General features: G+C 36.5%; 1 protein-coding gene and 1 long non-coding RNA gene across 4 annotated transcripts in view; one reads left to right on the forward strand and one right to left on the reverse strand.

The window, feature by feature from the left end:
- LOC132360719 (uncharacterized) overlaps nucleotides 1-21,979 on the forward strand; it is a 75,822-nt gene that overhangs the window by 18,022 nt on the left and 35,821 nt on the right. For both annotated transcript variants that reach the window (XR_009501164.1, XR_009501165.1), the window contains exon 2: nucleotides 6,633-6,688. This is a non-coding gene — a long non-coding RNA (uncharacterized LOC132360719). The remainder of the gene's footprint in view (nucleotides 1-6,632; nucleotides 6,689-21,979) is intronic.
- Nucleotides 7,617-21,979, reverse strand: part of CEP128 (centrosomal protein 128) — a 428,617-nt gene continuing 414,254 nt past the window's right edge. For both annotated transcript variants that reach the window (XM_059915805.1, XM_059915804.1), the window contains 2 exons: nucleotides 14,606-14,714; nucleotides 7,617-7,934 (listed from right to left, as the gene is read on the reverse strand). In XM_059915805.1, coding sequence (XP_059771788.1) covers nucleotides 7,807-7,934; nucleotides 14,606-14,714 — 237 coding nt within the window. In that variant the 3' untranslated portion in view covers nucleotides 7,617-7,806. The remainder of the gene's footprint in view (nucleotides 7,935-14,605; nucleotides 14,715-21,979) is intronic.

The following is a 21,979-nucleotide window of genomic DNA, read 5'->3' on the forward strand; positions in this document are numbered from 1 at the left end:
TTAATTTCAAACAGTTCAAATTATCAATGATACATAACGGAGGGTACAAGATGTAAGGTAAAAAGCCAAGACAAATTATATATGGCCATTAATTATCAGAGGACAACGAGATGGAATGACATAATAAATCCCTGACCTCAGTTGTAGACAGTGAGGAAAAGCTGGAAGAGACTTAAATGTTCAACAGTCATTAAATCAAAATCTTTCTTAAGGTGACAACGTCAGAGGCTGGAAATGTTACTCTGAAACACAGTGGATGACTGTGAGCCACTGGCATAGACAAGAAAAACTGAAATCCCATGTGAAATGATAATGCAGAACCAACGCTCCAAATTGGATTGCTCCCAAGTTCCTCGGAGGGACGGAAACAGGATAAAAATTCAGCCCTGAAGAAGTTCACACCCTTTTGATAATCAAATACTAGCTTGCACTTCAAACAAGAGAGAAGAGCTACACCTGTAGGTCCTGATTTAACTGGATGCCTTTATGACAATCTTGGTGAATGGTTGAAGAGTTCTGGTTAGTAGAAGCCTGCTAGGAGAAGCAGGTGGAGAAGTGACCTCTAATAGTAAATCAAGCATCTTTGGAAGCTGCTTTATGTCCTTAACCTGGGTGACCCTCAGGCCTGGAGTCATAGTTTGGATACCTGGGAGAATATATATTATTAGAAACCAAATAACCTTTGCACAACACCTGGAAAAGAATTTTTTTTTTTTTTTGGTTTTGGAATAGAGACTAAAACTCAGAGAAGGCTATCATCAAATGAACCTTTAAGGCATGGCTCTTGAACTTCGGCATTCATCAGGATCGCCTAGAAGACTTGTTAGAGCACAGATTGCTGGCCCCATCCCCAGGGTTTCTGAATCCCTAGGTCTGGAGATGGTCGGAGAATCTGTAGTTCTGACAAGCTCTCAGGAGCTGTTGGGGCCGCCGGTGCTGCAGGTTTGGGGACCACACTTTGAAAACCAGCGCTTTAAGGAATACTGAATAAAAAGATATGTATCTTCCTCACAGAAAACTATGATTCGTCCTCAATGGAATCTAATCAGAAGGTTTACATGCAGTTGAAATTAAAAAATGAGCAATGACCACTACCGTTAATTTGGAACAGTCAAACTAACCTCACAAAAGCCTTCTCCAATGGAAAAAGTAGGAAACTCTTTCCACGGTACACACTGGCTTTACTGGCTGTGGTCTCAGTCAAAGCACAGAATGAACCTTGGCCAGCAGCATGAGGTCTCAAGCTTGCAGCTGTTGGGAGGAGGTTGCTCTGCCAGTGACTCTGGGCAGGAAGTTCCTCGTTAGAACTGATGCTTCTATTTTATTCAGCTCAGAAGGAAAAGAAACAATGACAGACAAGCACAGGGCACTGAGACCGAAAAATATCTGAAATAAGGCCACTTTGCATTCTGATCCCAACTGCCAGCAAGCAGTCCATAAAGAACGTCAAGGAATAGTGTAACTTTCATCAGAAATAGGACTTTATAGTGCACATCAAGTTCAACAGGACTTCTCACAATGCTGCTTTCCAGGACCCTGCCTCAGATAAAGAATGGAGCGCTACCGCAGTTTTTTCTTTCAAGTAAACAGTTTAAAATGTATGTTGTTGATGACAACACAGCTTCCGTGTTCATATCATTTTACAGAACTCCTGCCATTCTTCATTCCCTTATTCCACCAAGTGCTCAGCAATAATGGACAAACAAAATCTAAACTAGCATTACCACTACCCTAGGGATAACACTGAATGAGACTTATGCAGTATGATCTGGTAATAGCTGGCTTCGAGAGCTGAAAAGGAAAAAAGTGTCTTGTAAAGGGGATATCCTAGACATTTAGATTTTAAATTCTATGTGCAACATGACACACATTTTGGGAATTGCTCTTTTGGCTTTAAGGTTAAAAAAAAAAGTGATAGAAATAGGTTCTGATCTATGAAATACATATAAATACTGCTTTCAAAAACAGCTGTGCATCATCGCACAAGGATGAAGAGAAACAATCTTGTTTTACCAAGAGAAGCCTTTCACACCTGGTTAGCAGACCAGCCCACATCATTAGAAAACAACGTAAGTGTTTCACGCGTTCATCTCACTGACTCTTTATGGCGCCATTATCCTGATGTCTTGAAAGGCTGCACAGGACAAGCGAGCATGACCCCAGTCCACAGGCTTGCCCAGGTCAAGGACATAAAGCTCCTTCCAAAGATCCTTGGGGAAATGACTATGGATCCCAGGGAAAGAAATGAGAGACAGTGGGAGGGAAAAATATTTCCAATTGAAATATAGCACGTCAAGAACAAAGAGAGGCTGCCTCATGTGTCAAAGAACATAACGTGGATTTAGCCTTTCTTTAAAGTTTGATAACTTTTTATGGGACACTGTGAATAAAACTGATTTTTGTAGTAAAAAAAAAAAGAAGAAAGAGAGGTGCCCTATCCTGAAGTACAAATTTTCACACTACTGGCCAAGTTTTTTTCTTTTAAAAGCCAGGTGAACTCTCCGTGGCTTCAAATGATTCGGAAATCCACCTGACTCTAAATTGAAACACTTGTAAGGAAAAACAAAAGGAAACTAATTTGATGGAAAACCTGATAACTTAAAACATTAGACGCGTCCTGTTGTCACAGGACAAGCCCGTTAACAATTCCCAGGAAATAAAAATAGAATCCGGGTAATAAAATAAAGTCTAACCTTTTTTTCCCTTGGTGGTCAGTCTAGTTCCACTTGCTCATAGGGTGCCGCTCGCAGAGGCCTCCAACCCGGCGTTTCAGACCAGAGCTCCCCGTGAGAAACGCCGGCCCCGACGCCTCCGCTCGGCGGGCTGTGCGCAGAAGCGCTGCTCACGACACTGCGATTCAAGATGGCGGATGCGGGCCGTGTGCAGAGACTCGGCGCCCAGCGCCGTGATCTACGGCCTCAGCAGCGCAGCTGCACCTGCCTTGCAAGAACTCCACCTCCCTCCCCTCTGCCCGGACCCCTATAAAGCCGGCCGGCCCACAGCCAATCGGGAGATCGCGTGCTCTAGAGCTCTCGCCTCTGCGTTCTCTGATCAAAGAATAAAGCTTGCCTTTGCTTCTGAACCAAACTTGGTCTTGTTCTATTGGCTTGGTCAACACTGGTCAGAAGGACCCTTGCTGGGGACTGACTCTGGAGGATTCGTAACACTTAAAAAAAAAAAAAAAAGGTATGATTTTAAGAAAATATTAAGTCAGGATTTAAAGGAGACTGTCCATTAGTGACAAATGAACATATAATATTATCCTACTTTCTCTCAGAATATTTTCTCTTAAATTATAACATCTGAATTGTTGGTAGTTTAATATCCACTAATTTTGTTTAAAAAAATACTGCTTCAAGCTAGTATTCTGATCTTTTATTTCCAGTCGAGTATACAGCTAAGATGACACAGAGCTCCTGTATTTAAGGATAAATAGTAATTTTTGTTTTTACGTAAATAATGCCGGTCAAAATGCTTTACCAAAGAGTAAAAAATGAGAGGGTGTCAAGTCGTGAGGATCTATGGAGAGAGGATGGAAGACAGTCTGGGCATGAACGTCCAGCATCTGCCAGTTTGAGAAAAACAGAGCATTCATTCTAGGGAATGGCAAGTATGCAACGTCAATGCCTTAAAACATAGCAAGTTACTGTTAGAATTACAGGTGATAAATGTATGGCTCTATTTTGACCACATCAGCATTTTTTTTCCATATTCCCACCTATATGCTCAAAAGCATAAGGTTTTACATTTTGAAAGGTGGAGGTCATCAGATTATATGTTGCTTTAACTATTCTCCTGAAAGGGATCTAACATGCTGCTGTGTTTAGAAATCCAATACACTCCTGCAGAGAGCAACGTGGGAAGTTCACATCCACAACTGTCTCATGGCTTTGGACCACGTCAGAGTCAAGCTGTGTTATGGAAGAAAAGATACCTAGCCACAGAAGTATTCCTGGGCTTTCAACCACGAGAGTAGTCAAGGACATGTGACATTCAAATCCCTTTCTTAATTGGCTGGCTCTGAAAGACATGAAGGTGCTACAAACCCCAGTCAGCCAGCCACTTCATTGTAGGTTTCTGAGGTATCAGACACCAGAGGTCAACAGTAAGGGCTGACTTGGTAAAACACTCAGAGTGACTTGGGTTGGGTTTGGATTTGGGTAGGATGTGGGCATAGGATAGAGCAGGAGAGGCTAAGATGGGGACAGATGAGGTTAAAACTTAAAGGTTCAGCTGGTTTTACCAGAGTAGAGCAGATTCGTTTACTTTGTTATTAATCAAAAGCAAGGGAGACTTCTCTGAAATTTGTTTGGGGGCTTGGAATCTAAAGTTCTGCTTCTAGATGTAAGCATTTCTCCTAGCCTTAACCTAGCTGTGTCGTGTTTTGTACGGAAATGAAACTAGACGGAATCTTTCATGGTTTAAATTTCTTTTTTCAAATAGGGATAAGCTGATACGTTTTTACTGCTAAACATCTGAGAACTTAAAGTTGAAAGATGTAACTGTTTTTATATCATACTTCAGAGCATGAAATGCCTTTACATACAAACTTTCCCAAATTTACTTTCCAGCTTAAGGTTCATGGTTTAGTTTTGATCCAAGAAAACCAGACGTTTTCGTGAGGACAGCTTCCTCATTTGAAGGCCATGAAAATCACAAATTTTCTGTTTTGTTTTAAATTGAGAGAAAATACTGGGACAGTTTGTTTGAGGAGGGGTATAAGAATCTTGGAAAAGGAATAACTTCCTCAATGATAATTCACATTGTTGGCCACCATATGATGTGTAGCTGGGCTTATAGTACAAATACTGAGTAAAACAATTTGAGATATTTACCCTTTTCCTAAGAAAGGGTTTGCTAAGTAAATATACCACCTAATTATATGTAAGAATTTAGTCCCACATAAAACAATTATTTTTTAACTATAAGATTCAATACAGATTAGAGAAAATGTAATATACAGTGATTCTAAGTATGCTTTACATACCTCTGACTTGCGCCTCATGCATTTACCACAGTTGAAAGGAGGAAAATGAAGAAAAATAGGCTTAATTGTTTTCTTAGCTAAGTAGGTAGGCATTTTTTATCCACATAACCTTTAAATCCAAATGCCTTATGTGCACTATTATGTTAAGCTATAGATTTTATCTCTTTATTAGTAAAAATATGTAAACTATAACAAGAAGGAAAATTCGTGATTCTGGGAAACGGCATAAGATGTTATATAACCGACTGGTTTCCAGCCTTCAAATCAGACGTTAGTCAAGGAAATAATAATGACCTTAGCCAATGGGAAAAACATCAAGCCAGATTTCTCCCAGCTGTGTTTCTCCCCTCTGTGGCCTTTAGTAACTTCAATGGAAGTTTAGTATGTTTAGGGAGAAAGATAGCCAGAAGAATCAAAATTATTAAACCAAAAAGGTCAATCTTCAAATTAAGCCTTGGACCACGATCATTTCAAGAATAAGGTTTATCCCTTCCAATGTCCTAGTGCTACAAGCAATATGGCTGACCAGCCACTCAATGGGGCTGATATCACACATTATCTTGCCAAAGGGGTGAGTAAAGGAAAAACAGTTGCTGGCTTTGAAATGTACAAATCAAGCTATTAGTGTTTCCTTAGCATTCCTTTTAATTTCCAACTCAAGCTTATGGTGACTGCAAGAGATAGGAAAAATCCTCAGAGGAGGCAGGTCCTTGGACTTAATTCCATATAAACAGAGGGCCAAGGAATTTTGACAAAATTGTTGCTCACAGAAAGCTAACTTTGCCTTTGAAGTTCTTGTGTGTTCCATACTTAAAGTCAGACACCTTTATTCATCCAACCATAGTATGCGGCCTTCAATAATAAGATATAATGCTTTATTTTTTTTAGATTAAAAAAGGTCTTTCATAAGATCCCTCTCTGTTATAAAATCATCGGCTAACATGTTTTCAAGGATTTGCCAAGTACACATTCTGAATTACCTTCACTTTTCAGGCCTAACTGGCCTGATGTAATTTTTTTTTAAATGACCACAGATGTGCTAATAATGCTTTAGATCAGTTTCTATTAAAAAGAATGGACCACATGAAGTTCCTCCTAACACATTAAGTGAAAAGCTATCTAAACCATTATCTGTAGGATTTAAATTAAACCTGTTAATTTTCTCCCTTATTCCCTTCCCAGTTAGTCATTTAGATCCAAGGAGATAAAATATCAATATTATGGTACTGGTCAAAACATCAAGGAAAAAATACTGACATAATTTTTCAATACCCCAGATATTACTATAGAGTGATACCACTCCCACTAAAACCTCTGGTGCTCATTAGCACATTAATGGCTCCAAGTCTTAAGGTTAGATACAAACAAATCAAACCTGCTTAGTGGTGTCTACTCCAGAATTTCTCCAGCCTGCCTGAACACATCACTCCTTTTCTCACGTAATTCCTAGTGCCAAACAAACTCTGGGACATGCACACCTGTATTTATGTCTCTTTTTTCCTTCTTAACACCATGACTGGCCTATAGTAATAACTCAGTAAAAGGTTTTTGGAATGAATAAATGGCAAAATGCAAGGCTGTACTATCAGAGGTTATGTAGATTGTATTGGTAAATTTTGAAATAAAATCTCTCTGTCTTCCGTAGTGACCACTGAGTTCGAGTTCATGGAGAATGCCATTTCTTCTGCACATTCAAATGTGGTAAGTTAGGACAACGTATCTTGAGTAGAAAAAGAAGCATCTTCATGAAATATGAGAAATCTAAAAAGCGAGTAGATGTTAACAAACACAAAATGTAATGCACATTACAAAGATATCTCTTTATTGTCCTTGTCTGTTCAGAATCTTTCCATTATGACTCAGTGGGATTTAGTTCCTGGATGTTTACTCTTATTTAGCATTTAATAGAAATCTTTCTCCACTGGTAGATCAGCATGTAAAGGGGATAGGTTCTTAAAAACACTTTGATGTTGAGAAAGGCTAAGATGCTGAAAGCGGATAGATAGTACCAAATTATACTAGAACTCTTGGCAAGTAAATGTCATGGACACAGGAGTTTGGTGCTGTGATTTTGGTCAGAGTAAACCAAAGATGGTCCAGGATATGACTGGAGTGATCACAGTGGGATATTTGGCCACAAAAAGACAAATAAATAAATTGCGCTATGAATGAATTCTTTAGAGCTCTACAATTCAAATATCATTTGTAAATTCTTTATTGCTACAAAAAATGGATGATTGGAAAAAAACTTTAAGATACTGCACGTAGTAGCAGACTGATGAGATGATGGATGTAAGAATCCTGAGCATTTATAAAGTGGACTGCCTCATATTATATATGCATATCTCCATGACATGTTATAACACATGATAATTTATGAGGGAGAAAGCATCAAAATAAAATCAATTGTATATAAACACTCCCTGAATTTAAAGTGCTGGCAACTTCTGCCTCAAGGGGTACTCATTTTCCTCCTTTTTAGCCAGTCATTTTTGAAACACCTCAATTATAAATCCAAATTTGGGTCAGAAAAATGTGACTGACGACACCTGAAAAAGGAAAATGCAAGGTGAAAAATATTATTCTTTCTCTGCTGGTATAAGTTGCCAATAAGTTAGTTGCATGTCATTCACGAGCTGATATCATTTGGATTGGTTTAACTTATATCATCCACAAAGACCAACTGCACTGTTATTTTAGTCAATGGTTGGCAATGCTGAAGAGCAGAAGCTACAGATACGTCTGCTAGATAATCTGGGCCAAACTGTGGCAAGGATACATATGTTATTATTTATAAAACACTCATGTAAAGCAACTAATTACATTTTGCTGTTTTTGCTTTCGTATTCCTCCTTTTTGGACTGTGGACTTGTTCCATCCATCAGTAAACTTGTGGCATCTTCCTTGATTGAAGGTGAATCTGGAGCAACTGTTCTTTGGATAAATGCTGGCAAGGGAGGAGAAAAGAGAAAAATAAACCTAGATGAATAGAATCCCTGGGCTGACAAAATTGTCAGTAATCACTGCATTTGATCTAGTTTTCTGTAAACTTTACATGGACTAACAAATCTTCGATGTAGGAATAAAATAGTTTACTATATTTTTAAAAACACATGTTCATGGGATTTAATTTTGTTTGTTTTAGATTTGAAGAGTGAGGGTGGAAGATGTGTGTTTGTTCAGTATATAGTGATATTAAAGCATGCAGAATTTTAGAGGACGAAATCTTAAGGGCCTCCTTTTCACAGAATCCTCTTTTTCACACAGAAGGAAACAGACTAGATCTGGAATCTAGGTTTACTGTTTTTCTACTACCTCTTACCTCTCTTCTGAGCTCCAGACGCCTATATCCAAATGTCTATGTCAAATACTCCCACCTGATTTATAATCTCTGATGTCTGCCCATCCCTTGCTCTTCTTCATCTTAGAAAATGATACACTCATCCACCCAGCTTCTCAAACCCTGGTTCCTTCTTTCCTTTGGCCTGCCTGCTCGACCCATCCAATTTGAGAGGAAGTTCTGAGGACTCTACCGCCCATTTCACCTGAGTCCTTCTGCTTCACACCACCTCCATTCCCATCAGCCCAGCCCAAGCCACCATTTTCTCTCTTTCTGTTTTCATCTTGCCTCCTTCTCCACACACCAGAATTATCTTTCTAAAAGGTAAATCAGATTATGCCACTCTACTGCATTAACCCTTCCCTCCCCCTTCCCCCCCCCAGCCTCCCAGCGAAATTAGAATAAAATCCAAACACCTGATGGTGGCTGAAAAGGCTCCACCAGGACCTCAGCTCCTACCACGCTCTCTCCCAATCACTCTCTCCCTCACTCATTCTCACTCTCCCCCCTTCTCTCCCCCCCTCCCTCCCTCTCTCACTCCTTCAGTGTTCCATCTCTCTCGAAGACCATACCCCTTTCTTCTCTGGGGCCTTTGCACTTCTCCCTCTATCAGGAAAACTCTTCCCATCCAATTTTAACTCAGCTGGTTCTTCTTGCCATTCAGATTTCAGCTCAGTTGTAGCCTTCTGATCACTAATATAAAGTTCTGGTCCTGGTACCTTCTATCATTTCACCTTTATAGCACCAGTCACCATTTTGCTTGTTTATTGCTTACTACCTGTTTCTTGCATGAGATGAGGTGACCTTTTCTGTCTTAGTCACTACTGTATTCCCCCAGAGCCAAACACAGAGCCTCGTGCATAGTCTCTTAGTAAATGTTGTCTGAACACGTGGATATATTTTAAGGGATTTCAAAACGATAGTCAACTGGGGATTTTCTAGCTGCTTTCTAGAAAGCATTTATAGAGTATATACTTTGTCAAATCGCAATAATCAGAACTCAGTTATTTAAAAATCTCTGGCACCTAATTGGTCAGTGAAAAGATAGTCACCAAAAAAAAAAAAAAAAAAAAAGCACTATCATATACAATGAACCTATAAGATGGAGAGGTAGAAAGATTGTGCTTTCATGAAATAAATAAATCCTATAAAGGACAAGAAATAATTTTTTACATCAGTAGTACCCCAACATTTTTATTGCTATAAATCTTTGGCACTTTATTTTACAAGTTTGAGGACAGACTACACATGAAGCATACATTCAGTTAGCCAGGGGGTTCCTGAAGTACAACACAGAAGTGAAGAGTATTGCTGTTCTCGCTGTGGATAAGTCCCATCTGAGGGACTTAAACCTCCACTAAAGGAACGTCAGAAAACAAATTAAGAATACTAACTTTTCTTTTTATAGCGACATATTCTGAAGTAAGGAAGTGAAAAAAAAGTTCTTGTTAGTAACTTTCATTGATTTGCTTTTCTAAGAATATCAAGTTAAATTAATATGTAAGATTCACTTCCAACTCCTGAAGTAATCTTCAGATAACATTTTCCCCCCCATGAAAAATCACAGTCCTTTTCTTTTTGGGATTATTTATTTATTTATTTATTTAAGTAAACATTGTTTACCACAATGTTAGAATTATGGAAAAATTGCAATCTGCATTTATTTTTTAAATTGAGTTTATAGATACCGACTCCACAAACATTTAGCGTTTGAATCTCAAAGAACTCGAGATTTCGAGGAGTCATCAGTTTACTCCAGACTTCACTCAAACCCAGTCTGGTCCGGGCCCCAGGAGTGAAGGCCCTGTTCTGAGTTGTGTTCCTTTAGCCTAAAAGGAGCTATACATGGAGACCAGTGGTCAGTCACTACTTATAAAAAGTAAAAATGACAGTTTCAAAAGCTGGCATTATGAGTCTCTCTTACTAAGCCCCCACTGTCTACAGGCTGCAGGTAATAGAATCCAAGCCTCCTAAAAGAGTGTCCTGAATCATGGCCACAGCTTCCAGCCAGCCAGGATAAATTTGGTAGTAATCACAGCTCTAAATAATGGATTTCTGTGTTCCTATTTCCAATGGTAATATAAACTTACAATTTATATATTTCTTCCCTTCTTCCTGGCAGGACGAATCTACCTTTTCTTGAATTGACCTGAACTACACAAAGCTGACATAAATTACTACTTAAAACAAACTTTCATTAATGCTGGATCATTTCAGAGACCACAAATTATGCAGTATTTTCCCATTTCCTTTGTTTTTTCCGTGGTCAGTGATTCTACACTTTCGTTTGGTCACAGTTTTGACAGGGCACCTAAGTCAGCAGAATGAGTGCCTTAGCGTCAACAGCACAGACAAAAGGGTCTCCTCCAGTACCAATCCCAACCTGAGGAAGAAGCAGCCTGTTCTGTGGGCTCATAAACTCATGTCTGCCTCAGCACCTCAGTCACTCCCCAGGTCTCCATACAGGCCTCAGCTGCTCTAAACTCCACCCCCCAGCTTTCATGCTTCATTCAGAGGTTAAGAAAATCCAGCACTCGCTGGTCAGACATAAAAGCTGGGGTTTTCTCAGGAGCGTTTTATTTTTGTAAGATTCCTTTTTAGCCAAAGCGTACATACATACACATATCAAATAGCACCAAAGGGCTACGTAGAAAGACAGCAGTCTCTTGCCCCATCCCTCCCAGTGCCACACTCCTGCTTCCCAGAGTCAACCACAATCAACCCTTTTAGCTTTATTTTCTGTATTTGCTTCAGTTTTTGAAAGAAAAAGCTGATATTGCTATTTTCTGATTTATCATTTTTAGACTTATCCACACCCATCCACTTTCCCTCATCCCATCCTCCCTATATAGTTACATCTGGACTTGTAGTTATGTCAATAGTATTTACATTATTATGACTGTGTAAATATGGCTCACACAAACCTAATAGGTCTACTATGACAAATGTTTCTTTTCTTGCTCATTTTTTCCTGGAGTTATTAATTGATTATTAAAATTCATTAATAAATTAATTTTAATTTTTGTTTTTGTTTTTTATTTACTCTTTATAACCATTCTCAATTGTTTCTAATAGCTCAGTTATACCTACACTAATCATATGTCTATTAGTAGTTTTTCTAAGTGCTCAAATGAATCACATAATCTATCAGTTTTTTGTTTACTTCCTAAAGATTCTCCTGATGGAATCTTTTCTTTCTTCCTTCACTATGAGAGAACTAAAGAATATGAGTGTCCAGATTAAAAGCCCCCCCGCCAACCCTGTCCCAGCAAATAGTTAGAAAACTCAATAAAACAAGACCCACAGGGAGGCATATCATCACAAAACTCACTGGGGTTAAAGAGACAATCCTAAAAGTTGCTGGGCCAGGGGTGAGAGGGGGCAGTGGTGGTGAAAATGATCACGTCAAAGGAATGGGAGTCAAAACAAAAAGACATAAGGTTTTTCAACAGCAACACTGGATTTTGGAAGATGACTGTGCAATGACTTAGAAAAGTCCTTTTTAACCTAGAATTTTGTAGCCAGCCAAAGTCTCAGTCAAGTGTGAATGGAAGAAACCCATTCTCAGAAATACAAAAACTGAAAATATTTACCTCCCTTTCTTGGATGTGCTCCCACAAAAGATGTGCAACAGCTGTTTGTTGGGTGAGCCCTCATCATCCGCCCCACTTCTGGCCTTGGTTCTGTTTTCTTTGTTCTCTCATCCCAGGACTCTCACTAATCAGGTACTGTCCTTCTTGTACTGATTTTCTGAATATCTTATCTTTTCTCTCTTATTGTCCCATTCTTTCCTTTTCCTTATCTTCTACTTTGTTTGTAGGTTTCTCAACTTTGTTTTCCACCTTTGTAGTTTATATTTTAAATTTCTGAGACCTCTTATCCTGTGTTCCTTTTTCATAGCATCTTGCTCATATTTTTACTAAATGTACTGTTTTCTCATTTCTCTGAGGGCATTAATGATATTTTTAAGATATCTTCCATTCCCTGTATTATCATATTACTGTAGGCTCCATTTTTCTCTTTGTTGATCTTGACAGATCTCCTTTTTAATTTTGAAGGTTCAAGAAAAATTACAGGACAGTTTCTATAACTAAGCTGAAAGTGTTTGTGCTACAAAAATGGAGACGTATTCAGGGTGATTCTAATTCACTTCCAAAAATACTACATCATGAAAAAGATATAGAAAATTCAAGGTTCATCAGAAAAGCAAATAAGAATAAACATTATTTCTAAAAATAAGTTTATTAAATCACTTAAAATGATTAACAATAGGTACCTATGATTAAACTTTTTAAAGTATCCTTAAAAACATGGAGGTAGGTATGGGAGGAAAATCATAAAACAAACTTGTCAAAAAGAAGAGTAAAACTATGTGTAAATAAATAAATAATTTATCAATAAATTAATAAAGAGGTTTACTTTCTAAGCTAAATTTTCAGTCAGATTGTACAATATAGACTATAATAAGTATTTTCTTATCCAAATTATGTTCTCAATGATATTTTTTCCTATTCTTATTTAACTTTATTTCTTTTTGAGCCAGTGTATTTATATAGAAACTTACGGCAGCCTATAAGTACTATATCTTAGAGAAATGACCAGGGCTAGTCATGAAATGTTACTGAATGAAAAGCTGAACACAGTTTCTTTTATTGCCTGTCACAATATTAAATAAAATTCTAAAAAATTTCATGTTTTCCCCTTAATGTCTTCTAACCACTTTCTTCTAGGTACCTTTCTAGGGAGCCTTATGAAAGTCATAATGGCAAAATTCAATACCAGTAGAACAATGACCTCTGTGCTCATATCATGGTGCTGTTTATTTCCAGGCTCTTAAATGTCTTAATGGATGGGATACCACGATGTATGATGGTGCTCTGTCCCCACCCTCCTCCTCTTCCATGCTTACATACATCAAACAGACGTGAGGAAATTTTTCCATTGCTTAATATGAAAAATAAAAATTTTGTCCTATGTGTATATCACATTCTGAGGTACAGTAACCAACCTGAGATATGATCCAAATTGAAGGGTGACTGCCAGATTAGAATAGCAGAGGGTTTATGAAAATGTATAGAATCACTTGGTAAAATGGTTAGGACAGGAAAGGGAAAATGCTTAGCTTTTGCAATAAAATAATCATGATATAATGGAAGCCAAACTATTTATCAGAAACCAATAAATATTTATTTGATGAATCCATGAATATAAATCAGCAAAAATGAGAGTTATCATTTTTGGATTTGACCTACTTCCTTGTGGCTAATTTTGATACTTTATTTTATAGCAACCTAGTTTTTTTAAATGACAGCATTGTCAAATTGAATGTACAGACTCTATGTCCACGGAAAACTGAAGAGCTAAATGGTTATCTAACTAAGAATCTATTAACATTTGAGTCCCAAATGGATTGGATAAAAGTGGACTTGAAATAAAAAACTCATACACTCATTCATCTAATATTAATTGAGGCTTTACTATGTGCCAAGTTCTATATAGGATGCTGAGGAAACAGTGGTGCATAAAACAGACATCACTCCTAACATCATGGAGTTCACTCTTCGGTGAAGAGAAGAATCAGTAAACAAAATGTCACTCAAATAGCAAATAATTACATAATTAGTATGAGAAAGGTTTTAAAGGAAAATTGTAATGCTTTGTGGGCACTCATAACAGAAACCATACTTAAAACTGTGAGTTCTGAAGGCTTCTTTAAGGACATTACATCCAAGGTGAAGCATAAGTGGTGGGAGATGGTATCCTGGGTCAACAGACTCGCACTTCGTTAATGTGTGTGACATTTTATCAACATTTACACTGTATTATTCACAGAATGAAATCGGACAATAATAGTTTTCATATCCTTATTCTTTGTACACAATTAGATATTTTTGAACAGTTCTATGCAAAGATTTTCTACTTTTTGATGACTTGAATTTTATTACAATACCATCTAACTTCCTTACCCACTCATCCATAGTTACTAGCAATCTCCAGGCCAAAAAAAATTTGCTTAATTAAGATTATTACCTTGGGTAATTCATTTTCAGTTTTTATGAGAAGTGTAAGGTCTAAAAAGAAGCGATTCCGTGTATTTTTAGTAAGTTGGGTAATATTATAAATGTACTTGGGTATTATTTGTATGATTCATAATGAAAATTTTTTCAAACTTACAACATGAATATTACTATCATGTACTGGCCTTATGCTTTAATCTTTCCATGAGTTGCATTTTCTTAAATCCAATTTAAAAACTGGTACAGGACATCATTACTTACAGTTCAAGTGTGAAAACTGTGGACTAGACAGGAAGCAACTGTGGTCCTGCCAAGAGGATGACTGATCTAACCCATGAGCATGGGAACTTTCAGCAAAGTTTCTGTCATCCTAAAAAAGAAAGCACAGCATTTCAGTTCAAATCATTGAAAAATGTAAGGCTTGGGATTCACTTAAATGTACTGAAAATAAAATTGAACCTCAAGATACCAGCTATGTCACACCACAATTTAATATAATTATAATCCTCGTAAAAAATAAAATACGTGGATGTTAAAGAAAATATGAAAAAAAAGAGAGAGAGAAGGAAATCATCTGTAGCCATAACAGCATGACATATTTCTTTCCAGTCTTTTTTTTCCTGTGGATAAGATTTGTAAATAGTGTTGTAAAACTCTGTGTTATTTATTTACATTTAATAATATAAACATTTAAAAAGTCATTAACCTTCAGCTTTATGTTACTCATATACTGTCTAGTGAATATACCATGCTTTACTCAAGTATTACTCTTCTGGGCATTTAGGTGGTTTCCAATGTTTTACTCCTATAAATTACACTATGAGAAATACCTTTAAATATATAACTTTTCCCATATTTAGGACTATTCCTTATGACAAATTCTTGGGTGGAAATATGGGGTCAATAAAAACAATCTGATGTTTTTAAATACATTTACCTAGACTGATTTCCATAATGATTATACAAATACTCATTCAACAAATATTTAACACATAAACCAAAATGAATACAGAAAAGGTCCCTGTCCTCATGGACTGTATGAATGTGTCCTTTTCCCCAAATCTTAGCTGAAAAAGGGAATTAGGAAATTATATCTTTGAATAATTTTACTAATTAAATAGGTTAAAACACAGGTGCTTTAAGATACGTTTACTTGATTAAAAATTGCAATATTTTTCTCTTAAATGTTTTCTAATTATTTACTGCACTTCATTTTTTCTTTCTTGCACTCATTCCTTCATTCAACAGTCGTTTATTTGGCACCTACTACGTGCTGGTCAAAGAGCAAATAAAACTTTGGCGTATATGATCATGAAATATTCAGGATTGTAGGAGAGAAAGGCATTAAACAAACTATACAAAACACAATATAGTTAAAAACTATGATAAGAGCTATAAGAAGAAGAATGGGAAATAATAGGCAGAACTACATTTAGATTTGGGATCCAGAGAAGTTTCCTCTGGTAGGTGATATTTAAGGCAATAATTTGAATGCTGAGTATGAATCAATGGATTAGCCAGGTGAAAACTCATAGGTGGAGAACGGAAAAGTGGGAGGTAAGGGGGAGCAGGAGGGTGGTCAGGGAGTGGTGCTCTAGACTCCTGTGAAGGTGCTAATAAGGTAAGAAAGAGTTTGGTGTGTTTGAAGAACTGAAGGAAAGCCCATGGCTTAGGCACACTGAGCCTGGGGAAGTGGTTACAATGAGATCCAGAGGTGGGATTTGGATGCGGGGTTTCTTTTACTTAAGTACACTCGGAAGGCAATCAAGGGTTTTGAGGAGAGGAATGACATGCTTTGATTTGTGTTTCTCAAAGATTACTCTGGCCTCTTTGTGGAAAACAGACTGAAACAGCACAAATGTAGAAGTGGGAATACCAGTTAAAAGACTGTGCTTGAGGATGACTGCGGGGTCAAGGGAGAGGAAGGGATCAAGAATGGTGCCAAAGATTCTAGATGAAACAACTGCTGGTTAGGTGGCCTAAACAGATTCTTCAAAACAGTAAGGCCTCATGTAGCATGACTATCTGATAAATTAGTTGTCGTTCTCTGCACTAAGTACCAAGTTTATATTTTATTTCTTTGTCACATATATATGTATGCAAACGCAAAAGAAAGGCCAAAACAGAACAAGTGTGTGTGTGTGTATACGTGCACACACACACGCAAACTCACATACACGTCTGTAAAAGACATTTATTCTGAGCTAAAAGCATGGACATAATCCTAAAATGACTTAAGATCATCAGTTTTCATGTACCAAAAGGGAGTTTAGGTTCATTTAAGATGAAGGCCCTGTGGTTTTTAACTAAGTGATTTATAGTTTTCACTAATTATGAGAATTTCATAAGAAACTGGCAGTCATTCATTATAGGATTGCTGGAAAGGAAAGGATATGCAGTTGACGCTTGAACAACGCAGGGGTTAGGAGCACTGACCCTCTGTGCAGTCAAAAATCCACATATATATATATGTGGATTATAGTTGGTCCTCTGTATCCATGGTTCTGCAACTATGGAGTCAACCAACTGTGGATTGTGTAGTACTGTAGTATTTACTATTGAAAAAAAAATCTGCATGTAATTGGACATACGCAGTTCAAACCTGTGTTGTTCAAAGGTCGACTGTATTAAACTTCCTCATTTTCTATATATGAAAAAAAAGAAATGTGAGTGGTTGAATAAGTCAACAATTTTAAGGGAAAGGGATACAGTCCTAAATTGTATGTACATATTAACACAGTACCAAAAATATATGAAGCAAAACTGATAGAACTATAAGGAAAAAATAGACAAAACCATAATTATAGTTGGATATTTCAACATTCCTCTCTCAGTAACTGATAAAACAGTAGGCAGAAAACCAGTAAACATAAAGAAGACTTGAACAACACTACTGGCCAGCTAGACCTAATTGACATTTATCGAATACTCTACCCCAAAACAGCTGATTACAAGTATTTTTCAAGCACACATCCAATATTCTCCAAAACAGACTACATGCTGGGTGATAAAACAAATCTCAATAAGTTTAAGATGACTGAAATTATACAAAGGATGCCATCTAACCACATGGGGTGAAAGAAGAAATCAACAACAGAAGGACATCTGAAAAATTCCCCAAAATTTAGAAATTAAAGAACATACTTCTAAATAACTCATGGGTGGGTCAAGGTAGAGATCAAAAGAAAAATGAGAAAATATTTTAACTATATGAAAAGAAAAGCATAATTTATCAAAATTTGTGAGAATCAGTTAAAACAGTTTGGAGGGAAATGTATAACATTAAACGTGTATATTACAAAAGAAGAAACGTCTCAAATTGATAATCCAAGTTTCCACCTTAAGAAACTAGAAAACGAAGAGCAAATTAAACCTACATTAAGTAAAAGGAAGGAAATAATAAAGATAAGAGCAAAGATCAATTAAATAGAGAGCAGAAAAGCAGTGAAAAAATGAAACCCATACTGTTATACTTTTTAAGATCAATAAAATTTTAAAACCTCTACTGAGATTAATTAAGAAAAAAAGAGGGAAGATATAAATTGCCAATATTAAGAATGAAAGAGGAATATTACTAGAACGTCTATAGACATTAAGAAGGTAATTAGGAAATATTTTGAACAACTCTGCCAATGTATTAGACAACTTAGATAAAATGGGTACAAGTAAACAGCCTTAAAATGTGTCATCCAGTAGTTCCAGTTCTAGGCATCTATATTAGGTTAATAAATTAAAAATACAGACAAAGATTTTTATACCAAGATGTTCATCAAGTGACTACTTATAATAGAAAAAAGCTGAAATTAACCTTAAATTTCCAACAATAGGAGATCAGGAAAGTAAAGTATGGTAGAACCATAATGATAATAATGACGATGATAAAGAAAATTCCCACATATATACAATGTTACATGAAAAAAGGAGGAAATAAAATTATCAACAAATGGTGATTTCAATATAAAAAGATATTTATAAGTAAGAGCTGGGAAACATACACCCTTAAATTACGCAAATAGGTTTTTAACAATATTTGTTGGATTATTTATTTTCTTGTTAATTTTTTCTGTATTTCCTAAATATGCCGTATTTTTAACTGTCATATGCCGAGAAGCTGGTTGTATAATTAAAAATATAAGTGGTTCTTTTTCTGGTAACAGAAAAGATATAATCTATGCTTTGATGCCAGTTGAGTTTGTTTTAGAAATTTAAAACCATACCTTGGGAAGAGCGAATAGGATTTGACTATCCTGTGTACTTCATCCTTCATCTGGGAGGCACATTTTGAGGCTGTCATTGCGCCATCTGCTTCATTCAGCAAGACGCCCAGACTTACACCTCCACTCCTGTCCTTTCTCACTGTCTTTCTCAGCCCAGGTGTCAATGGGCAAAATGTGAGTGTTTGCTTTTCCTTATTTTTTCCTTTCTCTTACTGGCCCATAATCAACTAAGCATCTCTTAGCGGGAAACCATATATTACGCTTTTCTCTTTCACATTTTATATAGGAACCACGATTAAGTGGAGATTTCTAGCATTGATTGAAAGCATAATTCTCCTTTCTATCTGTGTATCTTCCAGCTCCACCCAGGCCTTTAGTATGGCACATCTGAACTATAATAGCCAGATCCACGGCTCTGCCTCTAGTTGGCCCATGTCAACTCATTCTAAAGTAGCTATTGGAATACACCTGGGACTCAATGAACAGTTGACCCTTGAACAACACAGGTTTGAACTGTGTGTGTCTACTTAAACACAGATTTTTTTTCAATAGTAAATACTATAGTTCTACATGATCTGCTATTGGTTGAACCCAAGGATGTGGAAATGTGGATGGGGAACTGTGGATGCGGAGGGCTGACTACAAGTCAGATTTTCCACTGCACGGAGGGTCGGTGCCCCTGACTCCTGAGCTGTTCAAGGGTCAGCTGTATGTCTTTAAGTTCCCAAATTTTCTAAGTCTTCAAAAGACTGTCAGAATCCCCAATGCTACCTTGAAAGATAACTAATGAAATGAACCCTGAAAGAACATACTAAAAGAAAAATATTCCACGATCCCTTTGAACAATCAACATATCAGAATATGAAAACAATATCTTCATATTCTCCAATTATACATTGATATTTAACTTGTGGAATTTCTAAGTAAAGTTTACAGGGTGACCATAAGATGACTGTTTCTTTCTAATTCCTACCTGTTTTTCAATTAAATACTTAAATATTAAAAAGGAAGTACTGGTTAAAAAGGAAGATTCTTTGCAATTTTAATAATCCTAGCTTTTGCTTTTTGCCAACTCTTATATCCTTAGCACAGGGACCTATTTTTATTTCTGTCTTAAGTCTCAACAAGCTATTTAGCCAGAATTCCCTGCAAAAATTCCACTGGGTGAAGGAACTTGCATTTTCTAATATTTTCCCTGGGTTTCTTCCACTTCTCTTTCATAACCCACATTGTAATTGGTTTCTTAAAAGTTGTTCCAACCCAACTAAATCTTTTTGCTAAACTGATCTCTAATGATTAATATTTAATGATGCCCACCAAGTATTTTTCTCTCAGAAATACTGTAAGTTCAAAGTTTATAAGACAAATGATGCATTTAATTTTTTTTAAATTTAAATTTATCCAACTCTTCCCCCAGAGAAAAGGAAAAAACACTTATGTGTTTCTGAATCTGTGGCAGAAATGTTTTCCTGAATTTGTCTCTAGCTTAACAATGCACTGTTCCCCACTCTTAATTCCCAATTCTCCATCAGTGCTCGAAAAAGCTTAACCTCTTCCTCAGTAAACTTTATTCCTATTTGTAACTTCAATGTGGACAGACAGTTTACTTAAAGTCTGCCCTCCTTAACTCAATCTGCATGGCTGCTATTATATAGCGTTTTACCTCCATGAGGGTGGGGCTTTGATCACCTCTTTCTACCTACCCATCCCAACATTCCACAATTTAGCACAGTGCCATTTGCATTAAGGAACTCAATAATGATCATATATAATTATTCTTGACCAAAGTACAGAAATGAAAGTTTGCTATGTGGAAGTTGGGAAGAAGGAGACTGTCACTCTCACATTCTCAGTTTCTTCATATAAGGAAATGAGGGCGCTGGACCAGATCATCTCCTAAGATTTCTCAGCACTAATGTTTTCTAATTCTAATCTACCCGAGCAGAACCACTGAACAACCAGTACATCTAACTATGCAAACTATCTTTTCCAAATTTATACCATAATACTATAAACATGAAGCCACGCTCAGGAACAGACTCATGAAAATACCGTATTAGATCAGGCCATTTGATAAATTTACCTTTATGCAATTGATTATTTTATGGTATAAAATTTAATATTACTAGTGACTCACTAATGAAAAAGATCACACTCAGTTTTTGTTTTGTTTTGTCTTTTTACTCATTTTGGACTTGGCTCTACATGACTTTAATCCATTTTCAGAAACTGAATATATTCGTAGTGGGTAGAAATTTGCCATAAACAAGGATACTCAAAAAGGTGTCACTGACTTAAGAAACAAAAGCAGGGATGCAGAGATATTTTATAATGATGGTGCCTCACTGGAATCAGTGCTTCCTCTCTTAAAGTGACTATTTCAAAGGAAACAGTGATTGTTTGGATGAATACGTTATAACATGTTTATTTAAAAACTAATAAGACATTTAATTGGTATTCCTTATGTATCTAGTATTCATATCTAGAATTTTGAATTCGACATGATTAACAATGGTATCTTTATAGTTAAACTCCTTCATAATCTTTCCTTTCTTAATGTTCTTGTTGAGTAAATTATTGGGAAAGGTGAAGAAAGCATGTGGCTTGTTAGGGGAACTGGGTTTGGTAGAGTTAAAAAAATGTGCTCATCTAAGTACCCATGTTGATTCCTAAATAAGCACTTTTGATCCATTGCTATTTTCAGGTTTTTTACCAAAGAAAAATACCAACTCATTTGGCAACCTTTTGCTTAACTTTTAAAGAGCAAGATGTAATCAACTAGTTAAATATTATGGCTGGATCACTTCAAAAGCATAAAAATTGCTTTAGAGTTCAGCATGATTTGATTGCCTACGAGGTTTCAGATGTGTCATCTAAGGATTACTGGAAAAACAGCAATTAAATTTTTGTTAGAATTCCATAAAAGGCTAAAGTTAGAAAAAAGAAAGTTTAATCACCAATTTAGCATGAATTGTGTATTCTGGAGCCGAAGATAAGGCAGACAGTGTCTACCCTCAAAAATCATACAATCCAGTAGAATAGCATTTCCCAGATTTCAGTATTTACCTATAGTTATCTTACTATTTCTTTTATGTTAACTTAAAGATTAGCCTTGCACCCTAAATCTCTATATAGAAGAGGCTTAAAGGATGGCAAAATTGCTTGGGGTTGGGGGAAGCATGGAGTTATATTTACGTAGGAGATTACATGGGATTTCTTAACAAAGCATGGAAAGAGGTGGTTATAAATGAGATAACTGGGGTATTGTGGGGTTAAAGCTCCCTCAAATTCCCCCATGATTGCTACTGCTGTTCCCAAGCAATATTTGTAAAATTATCTGAATAATACACTGGTGATATATTTTAGTAGTCATTAAATAAAAATCATCTACAGTCTTGAATTGCACGAGGAGTTATGC

Source organism: Balaenoptera ricei, chromosome 2 (genome assembly GCF_028023285.1).
Source record: "Balaenoptera ricei isolate mBalRic1 chromosome 2, mBalRic1.hap2, whole genome shotgun sequence".
Lineage (NCBI taxonomy): Eukaryota > Metazoa > Chordata > Mammalia > Artiodactyla > Balaenopteridae > Balaenoptera > Balaenoptera ricei.